This window comes from Narcine bancroftii, chromosome 1 (assembly GCF_036971445.1).
Source record: "Narcine bancroftii isolate sNarBan1 chromosome 1, sNarBan1.hap1, whole genome shotgun sequence".
Classification (NCBI taxonomy): Eukaryota; Metazoa; Chordata; class Chondrichthyes; order Torpediniformes; family Narcinidae; genus Narcine; species Narcine bancroftii.
This window is the reverse complement of record NC_091469.1, coordinates 412,362,860-412,377,936: the sequence shown is the minus strand read 5'-3', so window position 1 is coordinate 412,377,936 and position 15,077 is coordinate 412,362,860. Positions and strand designations below refer to the sequence as shown.

The window sequence follows — 15,077 nt, the reverse complement described above, 5'->3', positions numbered from 1 at the left end:
GGTCTTCCATGGTGTGGCCACAGATGGTGACATTGTCAAGGTAGGGGAAGGTAGTCTTCAACCCGTACTCTTCCATCATTCTGTGCCTCTGCCGCTGGAAAATAGTCACCCCATTGGTAATAACAAAAGGGACCCTCCGGAACTGATAGAGTCAACCTCAAATGCTGTGTAGAGGTAGTCCTCAGAATGGATTGGCAGCTGGTGATAGGCAGTTTTCAGGTTGAGGTGTCGAATAGACTCAATACTGCGCGATATCATTCACCATGTCCGAAATATGAGGGAGGGGCTATGCGTCCAGGAGTGTGTATCTGTTAATTGTTTGGCTATAGTCAATCACTAACCTGGACTTGTTTTCCCTCTTTACTACCACCACTTGCGCTCTCTATGGGCTGGTCTGTGTTCGATGATCCCCTCCTCCAGCAAGCGCTGGGTCTCCGTCTTTATAAACTCCATTTCTGCTGTGCTGTACCTCCTGCTCTTGGTGGCTATTGGCTTACAGGTATGGAAATGGGGGGGGGTGGGGGTCGATGTTCAGCATGGAGAGGCTGCAAGTGGGTTCTGGTTTTGTGAGCCCTCCGTTCCGAACCATTACCGAGGGAAAGGGACCAGAAAACTCCAAGGTCATGCTTTTAAGGTGACACAGGAAGTCCAGACCCAACAATACTGGAGCACACAATTCATCTAAAATGCACATGCAAAATTTACAAAATTCCCCCCTATAAATGACAGATGAACTATACAATGTTTCTGTATCCACGCTGAATGGGACTTGGATGCTAGGAAGATTCAGTAATTTGAGGGATACATTTTTAAGTTATATTTTTGCACAATCCGTGAGTCTATAAAACTTTCTGTGGAGCCTTTGTCAATCAGGCACTTGGTCAAATGTCCGTTTCCTTTCACCATCACCATTGAGTTGCTGAGCTGGTGAGGTCTGTTCTGGTCGAGGACCAGCAATGTCAGGTTGCCGGAGATGTGTTTTTCCCTCGAGTGGCCCCCTCCGTCCTGAGTCGACCTGTGCTGGTAAGATGTTGCGGACCTTGTGGCGTGGCAAGATGGCTGATCTCCTTCCTCCTCTGGTGAAGATGATAGTGCTGAATTTAAAGTTGGGCCACTGCAAGATGGCCACCGAGCCTTTGCGTGCCGTTTCTGTAGGCGGTGGGTTGCACAGCAGGTGATCTCGGGTATGTCTGGGGCCATTGGCTTGGGGCTGGAATTGGATTCAGGAGCCCTATAGGCTGTTGTCTTACCTGGACCTCCATTTGCGCAGCAAACTCTCGCCCAATATCCCTTCTTCCCACAGCTGGAGCATGCCGAATCTATGGCCGGTCATCGGGCACGTGGGTGCTGTCCCTTGCCGCAGAAAAAGCACTCCCAGCCTTTAGATTGGGGGCCACTTTAGCAGGAGCGGCCAGTCCTTGGAGGTACTCACCCAAGAGCGTGAGTTCGCTGGCCTCACGGTCATCGTTCTCGAGACTGGCCTGTTCCAGTGATTTGGCCAGCTTGACGTGGCTAGCGAGGTCATTCCTTTACGACTTGAGCAGTCTCTGCCTCATGTACCTCGAGTGGACCCCTGCAACTAGGGTGTCAAGGATCTGTACATCTTCCCGGACGCAGCCAGAAGCAGCCTCATATCTGCACTTCCTAGCCAGCGTCTGTAGATCAATCAGGTAGTCGTTAATCGATTCTCTGGGCCATTGGCGGCATAGGGTGAGCCGATGCCTCGCTAGGACTTCATTAGCGGGCCTTCAGTGCCTCGTATGTCAGGCACTCTCGGACGACTGCGTACCCCTTCATCCCCACCCTTGAGATGTGCGCCGACTTCCAGAGCTTGTCTGTGTGGAAGATATCCCTGGTCACGTTCAGTTAAGCCTGGAAGCAGTTTAGTCAATATACGAACTCCTCAGCTGCGTCGGGCGACTGGGGATCTATTAACAGCATACTGGACTTGAGTAACACATTTATCCTTGTTTGTAAGCTAATAAAATTATAGCGTAGATAAAAGCTCACACTCGATTAGAGGGAGAACTAACACTTTTATTAGCCTTCTACACAGGTAGGGTTCTCGAACAGGCTTCAGAGGGGTTCTGGGTTTAGGCAGGAAACCAGGGTTATATACGGGCCGCCAGGGGAGGAGCTGGGAGGCGGGACCAATCATTAGTATAGGACACTTCTAGTGAATCCCAGTTCACTACAGAGATATTTGAAAATATATAGATTCTCTTCATTTTTAAAAAAAATGCATGAGGAATTTGTCGTGCAAAAAGTTTACAACCCTTCTCAGCACAGTTGAAGTTTCTACCTTTAATTAGAAAAAATAATCTTTAATGCCATTTAAAACAATCTTTTTGGAAAAATCTGCAATATCTCAACTTACAATTCATATTTTCCTGGCAAAATAAACAGTGCTTTTCGTTAGTTTCTTGCAGAATTAGAAATTGTGGAGATTAAATAAAACAAAGGCAAATTATTGACTGTGAGGAAATTCTGCAGAAGAACCAGTGAGAGGGAATGTTTACATATGTGAAACAGTTTTCTGAAAACAGAATGAATTGATGTGGAGTTTTATATTTTGAGGAATACAGTGTAGGAAATGGATCTTCTGCAGAATAAAGTTAGACATAAACTAAAAGGCGACAACATTTACTGTATATGCCGTTGTATAGGAAAATTGGCGGAACTTAAAAACTTCACCTTAAAATCATGATGTCTAAAATTCTTACCTTGACGATGAAGGTTCAACACCATCACCATCTATCTTCCTGCCAGCTCCAATGCAATCTTGTGAATGGCCCGTTAGTTATTTGCGAAGTCTCAGTGCTTTTCCTCGCATTCCATCTTTCAGGACCAACTGCTGTCGGCTGTGCACAGGCTTTAAATATCCAAATAAAATTTAAACTTTTCAATGATAATATGTTTTTAAAATGTGATTTTTAAAAAAAACTGTATCCACTAGTCAACAGTCAGTGCCAGATTTTTAGGTCGTCTTATACAAAGGGTATCACTCAAAATCAATATTTTAGGGGGAGGTTATGGGATTGACCTGTATGTAAGTTGTCCTATACAATTCATCTTTCTAATAGTTGTAAAATCAAATTAACAAAAAAATTGAAATTGATTGAATTCCGCAAAAGCAGGCAGTTATTTTTGTTAATGAAATTGTAAGGTATATTGTAACGTTCAGCAGCACTCTTTGAAGTGCATCAAGCCTAATCCAGTCTGAGGATTCCTTCAGAGGAATTGCTGAAATATGTGTGATTGTAATGGAAGATTTAAACTGTTTTTTTATTAACTTTTGCAGCCTTTGCTTCTGCAAGGCTGAGAACCTGCTTGTTTTTTAGACACACCTAAATTTACACCATGAGGCCCAGGATGCAGTTGAAAGAAGACATTATCTAATTTACACTATGGGGCCCAGGGATGCATATGAATCAGTAGACATTATCCAACTTCCACCATGAGGCCCAGAGATGCAGTGGTCTTTTGTTGGTCGCAGACTGTCAGGAGACGAAACCTTGAAGATAATTAAATCATTTGTTCAAAGAGATAAGATCTGAAGTAAACAACTTTTGGTAATATAAACCATGGTCCCACTGCTGAAGTTTGAGACTCTCCAAGAGGTGGCAACATCTCTCAGCAAGAAGAACTTCAAGAGTCCAGCTAACGTCCCCGAGGGAGGTGGAGAAGCTGCTACCGGCGCCCCGACAACCTACTACAAGTGTGCAGTCGTTGCCTCGCTTCGACAGTTGGGACCAGTCCAGGCGTTGATAAGTATAATTGGGAAGGGCTTGCATATTGTAGTGTGAATTCAGCTTTAGATTTAGTAATAATGCCTTGTATATACTGAACTGCTCTCAGTGTGTGTGTCTATTTTCTTTCGGTAGCTCAAACACTGTAACCAATCTAAAACGAACAAAATGAGAGGTACAAGTTTACCCAAGACAGTGATGAACTTCCATATCTGATCTCATTGTAAGAGGGCATTTCAGACAGTGAAGCTGAAAGTTATATGTTAACAATTTATAAAGGATTACATTTGAACTAGGCCCTGAAATTTCATGACTAAGTGCAGAGGGTAAATATTTTGAAATTTTAATAAAAGAAAACATGATTGGCAAAAGTTGGTGGAGGCAAAATAGATCAGGCCGCCCAAAGTGTGCAATTGTCCTTTCAGTTGATTCGCTGACCAATGGTAACATGGTTTCTTCTGCTCTGCATTAGTAGAGGGTTCACAATTAAGCTTTCCTGAATTGCTGGAGCTTTATAATTATGCCTCCACAGACTATATATGGAAACTTTCATTCATTGTGTTTGTAATTCTTCACAAGTAATTCTTCAAAATTGTTTATTTTAACTTGACTCATCTGCACTCTGATGCCATATACCTTTATTGTTCTGTACTAAGCTTCCGTGAAAGTTTGGAGTTATAGAATTATTTTGCCACTGTATTTTGCTCAATTTTTGGACATTTTAATTTTCAACCTGCTTTCTCGTGAATTAATATAAAGGTTACAATACATTTAAAGAATAAAGTAATGTCACTGGTGTGGGTTTATTCCATAAACTTGTTTCTCTTTAAGCTGAGGCATTATCCCCTGACACTGTACTTTGTTCTTTGCCATACTCTTCATTGCCTGTTCTGTTTGAAGACATGTTGTGGAAATTAAAGGCACTATATAAGTTCAAGCTTTTTTAAAAAAAATAAAATGCAGTATTAAGTGCCTTTTACCAGAACAAGTCATTATCCCATCAAGTCAACAAAATTAATAAAATGTGTATATTTATTCACTAGAAATATGAGAATGATAGAACCTTCCAAACTCAATTTCTCCAACTTGACGTACCAGTAACTCACTCTTCCTCTCTGTTTCTAACAACTCTGGTTTTTCCTGCTGCAATTTTGACTCAGTTACATTTTTTTTTGCATAGTTTGACTTGCTGAGTGTCCCACAGCCTAACCATTTGCAACACATCTCTTTGGCAAGGAAATTTACTCTCATCAGGACTGTTCCAATGAATCATGTGGCCTCACCTTATCAGTGATACTCCCTTTGATTAACCCATTCATACCCTATGCTGTCTGCTACCTGCAGCTAATGTGTTTCCTCTTTTTCCCAATTCAGATGAAGGGTCCCGGACCTTCCACAAATGTTGCCTGGCCTGCTGAGTGTTTCCAGATCATTTTTTTTGTTTTTATTTCAGATTTTCCAGTATCTGTCATTTTAGAGATGTCTCACACCAGTCGAGCAGTTGGGGGTTCCTCTTCCTTGAGTAAGAGGCAGTCCAGATGTTGTATCTAGATTCTGGAATAGATCGTGTAATTTACCTAAATTGCTCTTCTTTTAAACCAATAATGTGCTTACTAAAAGATTGAAGTGATAAATTTTATCCTGGTATATTACAGTTCCATAACCTTATAGAAGTATGCATAACCAAAACAGGCCCTTCTGTTCTTAAAGTCCTCATTGCCCATTTTACACTAATCAGACATTAATCCCATTTTTAAAATTCACACTATACTCTCTTCATTTCTCACCGGATTCTACAACTCTCCTTCACACTAGTGGCAATGTAAAGGGGCCAGTTAAAGAACAAATCTGAACAACTTTGGCATGTAAGAGAAAAGCACACCGTCAGAGTGAGAGAGAACAGGCAAATTACACATGGAGAGCATTTGCGTTCAGGATTGAATCCTGGTCTCTGATGTTGTGAGGCAGTGATGTACCAACGTCTCAGGTACAGATGATACACTCATGAACAACTATTTCTAACTATAGTGGTCTCTTTTGTTCAGTAATGTTGGCGTATGATTTTAATTGTGGTTTTCAATGTGCTGATATTAATCAGGCTATTCAGGATGTTGACAACAATAATGGAAGGTGGCTGAATCAGGCAGTTTGTTCAGCTGTCAGGGCTTTGACACAGTTCATTCTTTTCCATAAAACTGACAACTGTTGGCATGAAATTGGATGTTCAATGGAGTTCGAAAATATGTTTACTTGGACCATGGACCATAAACCTGCAGATGTTGGATATTCAAAACAAAAATTCATGTTGCCATAAGTGCTGAGCATGGAAGAGAAACAGTGGCAAAGGCCCTGCTTCAGAAGTGGGAAAGTGAGAAGGTGATTGTGTTTAACATTGCATAGAGGGGAGGGCAGAGAGAACAGGAAATCTCTGTGTTCGGGTGCAGAGTGAAATTGTCAAGGGAGCAATTCCTTAAAAATGGTATTTGGAACAAATTGATACAGAAATAATTTGAAACCGCATATAAGAGAGAAAAAAATGTTTGGATTTGATTGGTGGATCTCTGAAATTGCTACTTTGAATACTAAGTAAGTCTCAAATGTCATAGGTCCAATTGGGAATGTTCTGTTTCTTGAGATTTGGTTTGGCATTTGGAAGTAAGGTAGGGCAGAAGACCAAAAGGTTTGCTCACAGCGCTTCATCTGCCAAATCCAGCAGATGGAGGATTAGTAGGCACAAAGCAGAGGAGTTCATCACCTTGTCACGGTTGTACACTTGTCTTTGTTGGGAGGAGGAGAGTGAGAGTCTCTGGATCACCCGTGTGGCAGTGAGCCACTGAGAGTTTAGCTGGGTGGTGTTTGGGGACTTGAGAATGCAATGTTGTGTCTAGTGAGCAATAAAAGAAGGTCGACATCATGGTGCACTGAAAGAAACGAGTGAGTGTATTCTTTGTTTGTAAGCTGTGATAAATCAGTGGCATTGCAAGCGGTGACCCTGTGAGTTCACAGTACCTTTTAATTTAAAATGGATAGCGATTAGGATAAACCAGGAGCAGTTGGGGAGGTCAAACGAAAGATTCCCCCCTTTTCATTAATAATGCACCAGCGTGGTTTATGTTCCTCGAAGAATGCTTCTCTGCCCTTAGTGTGACGAGTCAGAAGACGAAATATGGTTTACCTGTGGAGTGTCTTCCAGAGCAAATTGTCTGTGAAGTGGAGGATACCTTAGTATAGTAATCTCCCATATGACATGCTTAAGGTATCTATTCTGCAGCATTCTCAGCCATCTAGGGAGACTCGTGTTGCCCAATTACTAGCTGATGACAGGCTAGGTGATAGGCAACTGTCACAGATGTTGAGGAGGTGGTGCAGGTTGGCTGGAATAAACCCTGTCGAAGGCGATTTTTGGAAAAGGTTTCCTTCGATATTTACCTCATCATGTTGAAGAGCATTTGGTGAGTGTCTTTCAAATGTCCATCCTCGATCAATTGGCAGACCATGCCAATATTGTTATGTCCATGACCTCTGCATTGAAGATAGAAGGATTGGCTTCTTCTCCCAGTCAACAGGAGAAAAAGTAACTGAAACAACTGCTTATTGCACCTTGTGAAGCAACAGCATCTTATCAATCGAGGGTAGCACTGGCACCTTATCAATCGAAGATAGTAACAGCACCTTATCAATATAAGATAACTGAGTTGGCACAGGTCCAGGCTTTGGGCACCCAGTGGAATTCCTTTCGTCAACCTGATTGGAAACATGGTGTTTGAGGATGTGGTAGAGGTGAGGAACGGTGCATTTGTTGGAAGCATCGAAGATTTGGTGCTACCACCTGGTCCTTTCAGCCACCTTGCGACTTCTCCAAATGGCAGTCAGGAAATGATCAAGCCTGGCAGGAGGGACAACTGCTGCCCATGGGCACGTCGGCCACTGTCATTTCCTTAAAGACCATCTCTTGGGTGTTCAATTTCTTGTTGATTCCAGTGCAGAGATTTCAGTGGTCCCTCCAACCATGGAGGAAGGCAGACACCCCAATGTGTCATGTGTTCTTTCAGCTGTGGTTGATTCTTATATTTAAACATATGGCCAGAGGTCACTCACATTGAATTTCGGTCTGAAGTAATGTTTTCGGTAGGTTTTAATGGTTGCAAGTGTGGCAAATTTGGGAAGAATTTTTTGTCATATTTTTCTTTGTTGGTGGATTTTAAAAATTGCTGTGCTGTGGACCACAGCTTTTGTCTGCAAGTGAGCTGAATTTGTCATCCCTCCAATGTTGTTAGGTGCCTGACGAGCCTTCATCCTGGTTCCTGGCCTTTCCAAGCCTTGCTCAAGTCTTTCCCTCACCTAAACATCCCATTGTTTTGTCACACAGGTGTTAAACATGCAGTAACCTACCGTATAGAGACTTGGGTCCTCCAGTGGTAGCGTGAGCTCGTAGATTACCCCGAACCATCTTAAAATTGTGAAATTAGAATTTGACCACATGCAAAAGTTAGTCATAGTCCACAGATCTGACAGCTGCTGGGCTTCACTGTTGTATATGGTTCCAAAAGAATCTCTTGCCAATTTGCAACCTTGTGGTGATCATGATGCCCTGAACAATTCTACTTTGCCTGACCTATATAATATTCCCAATTTACACAACTTTTCAGCAAACCTCCGCAGTAAACATGTGCAGTGAAATGGAATTCACTGTTCTGAGGGCTACTGTGTCTACCGGCCATTTATTGTAAGCTAGTAAAAGCGTGTTTGTACTCTTCGCTTGTCTCTGAGTGAAATTAGTCGTGTTACAACATGGATTTGCAAAAATAGATTTAGTATATGGTTACTATCAGATTCCAGTTGAAACTTCTGACGTCGCAAGGACAGCAGTAATTACCCATTTCGGCACGTTTGAGATTCTGCAAATGCCACTTTGTCTAGGGAATACACCTCAGACATTCTAGGTGTTTTGGACCATGTACTAGCCGGCGAATATCCATCACCTACCTTGTACTGTCGTACGAGGTTGGGCTGAACTGTCAGCCCTCCAGACCGTTATGTAGTCACCTGCTTGCATGGCTCAGAGGCTGAGGTCTGCGTGGGGGGGTGGGAGTGAAGGGCTGTCACAATTGTGTTATTACCTTCATCGAGAGGAGGAGAGAGAGAGTGTCAGGATCATCCATGTGGCAGTGAGTCAATGAGAAAGTCAGAGAAGTTTATTTGGGTAGTGTTTGGGGAGTTGAAGAATGCAATGTTGTTTCTAGAAAATAATAAAAGAAGTCGACATGGTTCTGAAAGAAATGAGAGAGTGTATTATTTATTTGCTTGTAAGCCTTGGTAAATCAGTACAGTTACAACCTGCAAGCAAACATTTACAAGATGCTGAATTGTACTTATTTAGACCTTTTGTAAATGTATTCTAAAAGTACTGGAAACATTTCTATATTTGTTGTCATGCAGTCCAATCAATAGCTTGGAATAGGGCACTAAAACCACGTTGACCAAGAAGTACCCATTTGCACTAATATTACACCAAGGACTGCCTAAAGAAATCTCTTGGTGCCTGCCACACTGACCGCCGCCAGTGGGCTGATATCGCCTCAAACCGTGCATCTTGGCGTCTCACAGTTCGGCAGGCAGCAACCTCCTTTGAAGAAGACTGCAGAGCCCACCTCACTGACAAAAGACAAAGGAGGAAAAACCCAACACCCAACCCCAACCAACCAATTTTCCCTTGCAACCGCTGCAACCATGTCTGTCTGTCCCGCATCGGACTTGTCAGCCACAAACGAGCCTGCAGCTGACGTGGACGTTACCCCTCCATAAATCTTCGTCCGCGAAGCCAAGCCAAAGAAAGGAAAGAAGAAAGAACACCAACCTATACTGGAGTAAAACACAAAAGTCTATGTTTTGTTATTGAAGTAAAAATGCAATGCTAGAGAAACTCAGTGGGTCTACTTCATAGAACAAAGATAAAGATACATAACCCCAATATTTCTGGCATCAGTCCTTCAAGATATTAGCAAAATGTAGGCAGGTGCCTGTATAAGATGGTGGGGGTGAGGAGGGCAGGGGAAAAGCACAGGCCGACAGGCAAGAGGTAATAGGTGGATAAGGGAGGGAGGATGGCTCTGTGAATGGAGAGGGAAGGGAGATTGAGAGCTGGAGGAAAGAAGACAGGGATGGGGGAGAACAGGGAGTGGGCTAACAGAAACCTGAGAAGTCAACATGGTGCCACTCAGTTGGAGAGTGCCCAGAAGAAAAATTCGATGTTACTCCTCTAATTTACAGATGGTCTTGATTTGACAATACATAAGGCCTTGGACAGGCATATGAGCATGTTGTGGGGTGCAGAATTGAAATGGTTGACCACTGGGAGTTCCCTGTCACTGATGTGGTCATAGTGAAGGCTCTCAGTGAAACAATCACCCAGTCTGCATTCAGTTTCTCTGATGTAGAGAAAGCCACACTGGGAGCACTGGGTGCACTCTCCAACTGGATGGCAATAACATCAACTTCTCTGGTTTCTGCTAGCCCACTCCCCATTCTCCCTCTCTTCCCCATCCCTCTGTCTTCTTTCCTCCAGCTCTCCACACCCTTCCCTTTCCATTCACAGAGCCATTGGCCCTCCCCCTGTATGCCTGTGTGGCCTGCCTTCCTTATCCTGTCTTTAGGATGGTGCTCCTCCCCCTGGCCCTCCCCACCATCTTGTTTGGACTCCGACATACATTTTGCTCATACCTTTATGAAGGGCTCAAGCCCGAAACTTTGGTTCTTTATCTTTGCTCTAAAAAGTACTCTGACCTGCTGAGCTTCTCCAGCATTTTGTGTTTTTTGTAACCAATCCATTCCGTTCTACTCACACTCCCGTCAACTAGTTCTGGATTTTACCACTCTCCTGCAGAATAGCAGCACTTTACAGTGGCCAATTAGTCTACTACCAAGCTTGCATGTCTCTCAGTTATAGGTGGAAATTGGAGTACCTAAAGGAAACCCACATGGTCGCAGATGGAATATGCCATCTCCACACAGACTAGGCCAGAGGTCAGGGTTGAACCCAGTTTCCTGGAGCTGTGAAGCAGCAGTTTAACTTGCTTCATCACTCAAGGCAGAAAAATTACACCCACTTTCCAAAGCAGAGATGAATCATTACGTCAGTTGTGGTGGTCCGAAAAATTATTTTCAGTGTTTCTTGTGAAGGTAAGTAAATTAAGCTTTGATAGAAGAGAGAACCATTATCCAACGATCTGAAGGATGACAAAAATGTTTAATAAATTTACCTGTGTACAATGTTAAGGATTATGTGAATAAAACAAATTCAGGTCAATAGTGTACAAACAGGTTGCTTGCTATATTTAAAGTAAACTTGTTTGGAGTGGGTTGGGACTTATCACAGTTCCAAAAAAATAGTAACTTATTTGGTTTTAATATATTTTTAGGTGTTAGATGGTGAGGGAGTGTTTTTTTTTCAGTTAATTAAATTTTGTGACATTGAAAATGGAATAGTGATAACTTTTCTCAGTCTTAAGGATGCTCCTTGGGTTGGAATTTTGACTGTAAATCATTATTATTAGCATGGTTCCAAACATTGTGTAATGTCCAATTGAATTGCAAGTATGAAGCAAGGTGGTTAGTGAAATCATTGCTCATGTAATTTTATTTTGACGATTACCCTGCCAGATTGTCTGTGCAAATAGATCAACACACTTGAGTCATTGCAAAAAAATGGCAACAAGAAATTAGACCCACTTGTGCAAAATAATCCAGTGATTGACAATCCCATCAAACAGCCTGACAGTCGTGGGATCCAGCACTTCAATTTATGTCTGCAGTGTGTACTATTTACATAATGCCTCTACTCACCATGTCGACCTTAGCAACAAATGCAAGAATGCTCGTGTGGGGAACCTACCTTTTACAAGTTCACCTTCAAACTGGATACCATCCTGACGTAGAAATGTCTGTGCCCTTGAAACTCCCCTGCCTCCTTTATTATGAACACTGTTTGAGATTGAGAAGACAGCTCCACATGACCCTTTCAATAACAATTGTGGAAGACCATTAAATGCTGACCCTCGTACCAACCATACCTCGCTCACATATGAGAACAGATATTAAAAAAGCCACAAATTCGTATTGTTCCGTTATGCCCTTCTTAGTTTCCACTCTCCCTTCTCTCTGTTGCTATGTGACCACAAATCATGGTTGCAAATAATCAAGAGCAGAATTGTGGTGTGTACCAGTCATTGACCACAATCCATGTGCCTTTATATGTCTTTCTATGTTAGCACAATGCTCTCCCCATCCCCCCAAAGGGTCTAGCCAAGCTCTTGGCAAGCTACTGATTTTCTGTAGAGGAGGTTGAAGGACTGATGACTTCAATCAACTCTGGCCCTGGATGATGCTGCTTTGGAATGTATGATCACGTGCTGCAGCAGTGTAGCTTGTCAGCAGGGAAGCAGTGGTAGGATCCGTTATCCTGAGCAAGGACAGCAAAGTTGTGGCTTGGTGAATCGCTAACTGTGTAGTGCCTTAACAATCCCTGTAACTTGCTTGAGGAATGATTACTGGAACTTCCTTATTACCTTCAAAACCACCTGAACATTTTCATTCAGAATCCTGTTCGCCGATTGGAGAATACATGGAATCCAGATGTTGGAATTTAGGGCAAAACTAAAACAAGCTGCTGGTGGGAATGAACAAGTCAGGCAGTATTTGTAGAGGGAAAGGATTGATTGAGACACTGCATCAGGCCTGAGAACATGGAGGATGGACCAACTTTATCAAGGGGAGAAGAATCTGAGGTGATAGGTGGAAACAGACAGGGAAGGAAAATTGAGAGAAAAAGGGAAGAAGTAAAAGGAGCCAGTTAGGGAGAGGGATAGGGTTAAGGTCGAGCCAGACCCTAGAGTTTGATAAATGAAGGTATCAGAGACACACTGGTAAGTATGAAGGTGATGAGTGGAGACAAATAAGAGAGGGTTGATAGGAAGCTGGAACAAGATGGGGTGGGGGGTGGAATTAGAGGACTCTGTGGAAAAGCATTTGAATAGAACCAGATGGGGGGGTGTGGACAAAGGTGGATGGTGGGGAGGGATGAAAGGGGGTTGGGAAAAGAGAGTGGGAAGACGTAAATGGATTGGAGAGGGAGAGAGAATGAGTGAGAGCGGAGCAACACAAAGGGTAAGGGTTACCTAAATTCAGAAAACTCAATGTTCATGACATGTAGCCAAGCAAAATTTGAGATGTTGTTCTTCAGGTTTGTGTTTGGCCTCACCCTACTCTGAGGTATTTGCCATTTCATGCAGCAAGAAATGGAAGAGACTGATGCCATAGGGAGATGAATGAAAGATGATGGGAATGTCCAAGTGGGGTCCCAGTGCAGTGCACCACTGTGAACATCAGTGTTTATTATTCCCAGGAATCACATTGAGCATAGAATTGCCCTTTAGCCCAACAGTCTTCGCCGGATCCATTGCCCAATTACTCTAAGACTCTGCTGCATGCATGTGATCCATCTCTCTCTATTCCCTACTTCCACCACTTCCCCTGGCAGCCCGTTCCAAACACCCACCACTCAAAGTGTGTAAAAAAAAATTACCTCACACATCTCTTTAAACTCTACACCCTTGCTTTAAATGCATTTCCTCTAGCGTGTGATATTTTTACCTTGGGAATTCTTGTTCCTCAGGAAATGGTCATTATCATATTTCCATCCATGATGTGTTCATTTACACTGACTAGCATTGAAATAAGCAGCATTATGCAATTACATTTTAAGTCAATCAGAAAATTGAGGTAGAAAAGCTTTTTTCAAGCATTTATCATAATCTGCTAAATCACAAGGTTAGCTGTGTTAGGTTACAACAACTAAGTATGCGGCTTCAAATGCCACTTTTATTTTCTTTCAGTGAACCTGCAGCAGTAACAGTCTGGTTTGTTGATTGGGTTCCATGTTTCACAGAACATGGACTACACACTTAAAAATATGCTGATATATCATTCTGATCACTTTCTGTCAACTATTGCTGAAGTGGGAAGTTTTAATGCTGAGTTTTTTTGTATGTGATCCCTGAAAATCCTCTTTAGTTGGTGGTGACGATTTGAAGAATCCAAGACCTGCTCTGTGGATGGCATGTAGACTAGCTGCCCTCACACCTGCTGCAGATCTGGGGACATACAGTGAAGGTAATTACAAGATTTTTCCTGTTCTTGTAGGACAACGTTAACTTTGAGCTGAAAACCTTCATTATTCTCTATAATTGAATGGATACCGATAATTACATATGCAACTGTCTCCTTTGAGTGGAATATCTGTCCTAGGTTTGAATGCTCAATGTTGATTAAAGCTAAGCCAAAAGTAATATCTCCTATATGTTGAAAAATTTCCATGAAGTTAAAGATAAGATTAGTTTCTCTCATTCAACTTATAAAAGTGCAAATAACAGGTCAAATCAATTCTTAAGTAATCACAAGGAATAAGTTCTAGAGCATTCTTTTCAGATACTATAGTCCATCTTAATCATGTACTGAATCTTAATGAAGGTGATGTCATGCCAGGAACCCCACTTGATAGTGGATGGAACCAGCTATTCTCAATGGGGGCCTCATGCCCTCCTCTTGGGGCTACAGTACATTTAAGTGAAAACCATACTTTTCACCTCACTTAACATAAATTTTTTTTAAATGTTGTCGGTAGGAGCGAACTACAGAAGAAACCAAAACTATTGTATTCAGGTCTGGTCACCTTGATACAGGAAGAATGTCGAAGATATAGAGAGGGTGCAGAGGACATTTACCTGGATGTTACCTGGATGGACAAGGTTAGCAGAGCTGGGGCTTTCCATTTTGGAGCAAAGAGAGATGAGAGTTGTCTTAATAGAGGTCTACAAGATTCTGAGAGGCATAGATAGGACGGCCCAGTTGTCGTAGCAGCTAGTACCACTCCTTTACAGCGCCAGCTATCGGGACCAAGGTTCGAATCCTGCGCTGTCTGTAAGGTGTTTGTACGTTCTCCCCATGTCTGCATGAGTTTTCTCTGGGGGCTCCAGTTTCCTCCCACTGTTCAAAATGTAGGTTAATTGGGTGTAAATTGGGCAGCACAGACTCATGGGCCGAAATGGCCTGTTACCATGCTGAATGTCTAAATTTTAAAAAGTATAAGGGAGACAGCCAATATCTTTTTCTCAGTGCAGGATTAGCAAACACTAGAGGACAATCATACAAAGTGAAAGGAAGAAGTTTTAGGGGAGAGTGGTGGACTGCTGTATTCCTGAGTACCTGGTTCTGCCCCTTCCTGCGACTGTACCTCTTTTGACCTTGTATAAACCTTCTAACACCCAGAAAGTC

At 42.6% G+C, this 15,077-nt stretch overlaps 1 protein-coding gene across 3 annotated transcripts in view; it reads left to right on the top strand.

Moving 5' to 3' along the window:
- LOC138753290 (zinc finger matrin-type protein 3-like) overlaps positions 1–14,511 on the top strand; it is a 495,498-nt gene extending 480,987 nt beyond the window's left edge. For all 3 annotated transcript variants that reach the window (XR_011351080.1, XR_011351077.1, XM_069916120.1), the window contains 2 exons: positions 13,818–13,916; positions 14,428–14,511. Coding sequence is in view for 1 of the 3 variants with exons in the window: in XM_069916120.1 (XP_069772221.1) it covers positions 13,818–13,916; positions 14,428–14,480 (152 nt within the window). In the remaining 2 variants the exon portion in view is untranslated. The remainder of the gene's footprint in view (positions 1–13,817; positions 13,917–14,427) is intronic.
- Positions 14,512–15,077: the final 566 nt, after the last annotated feature.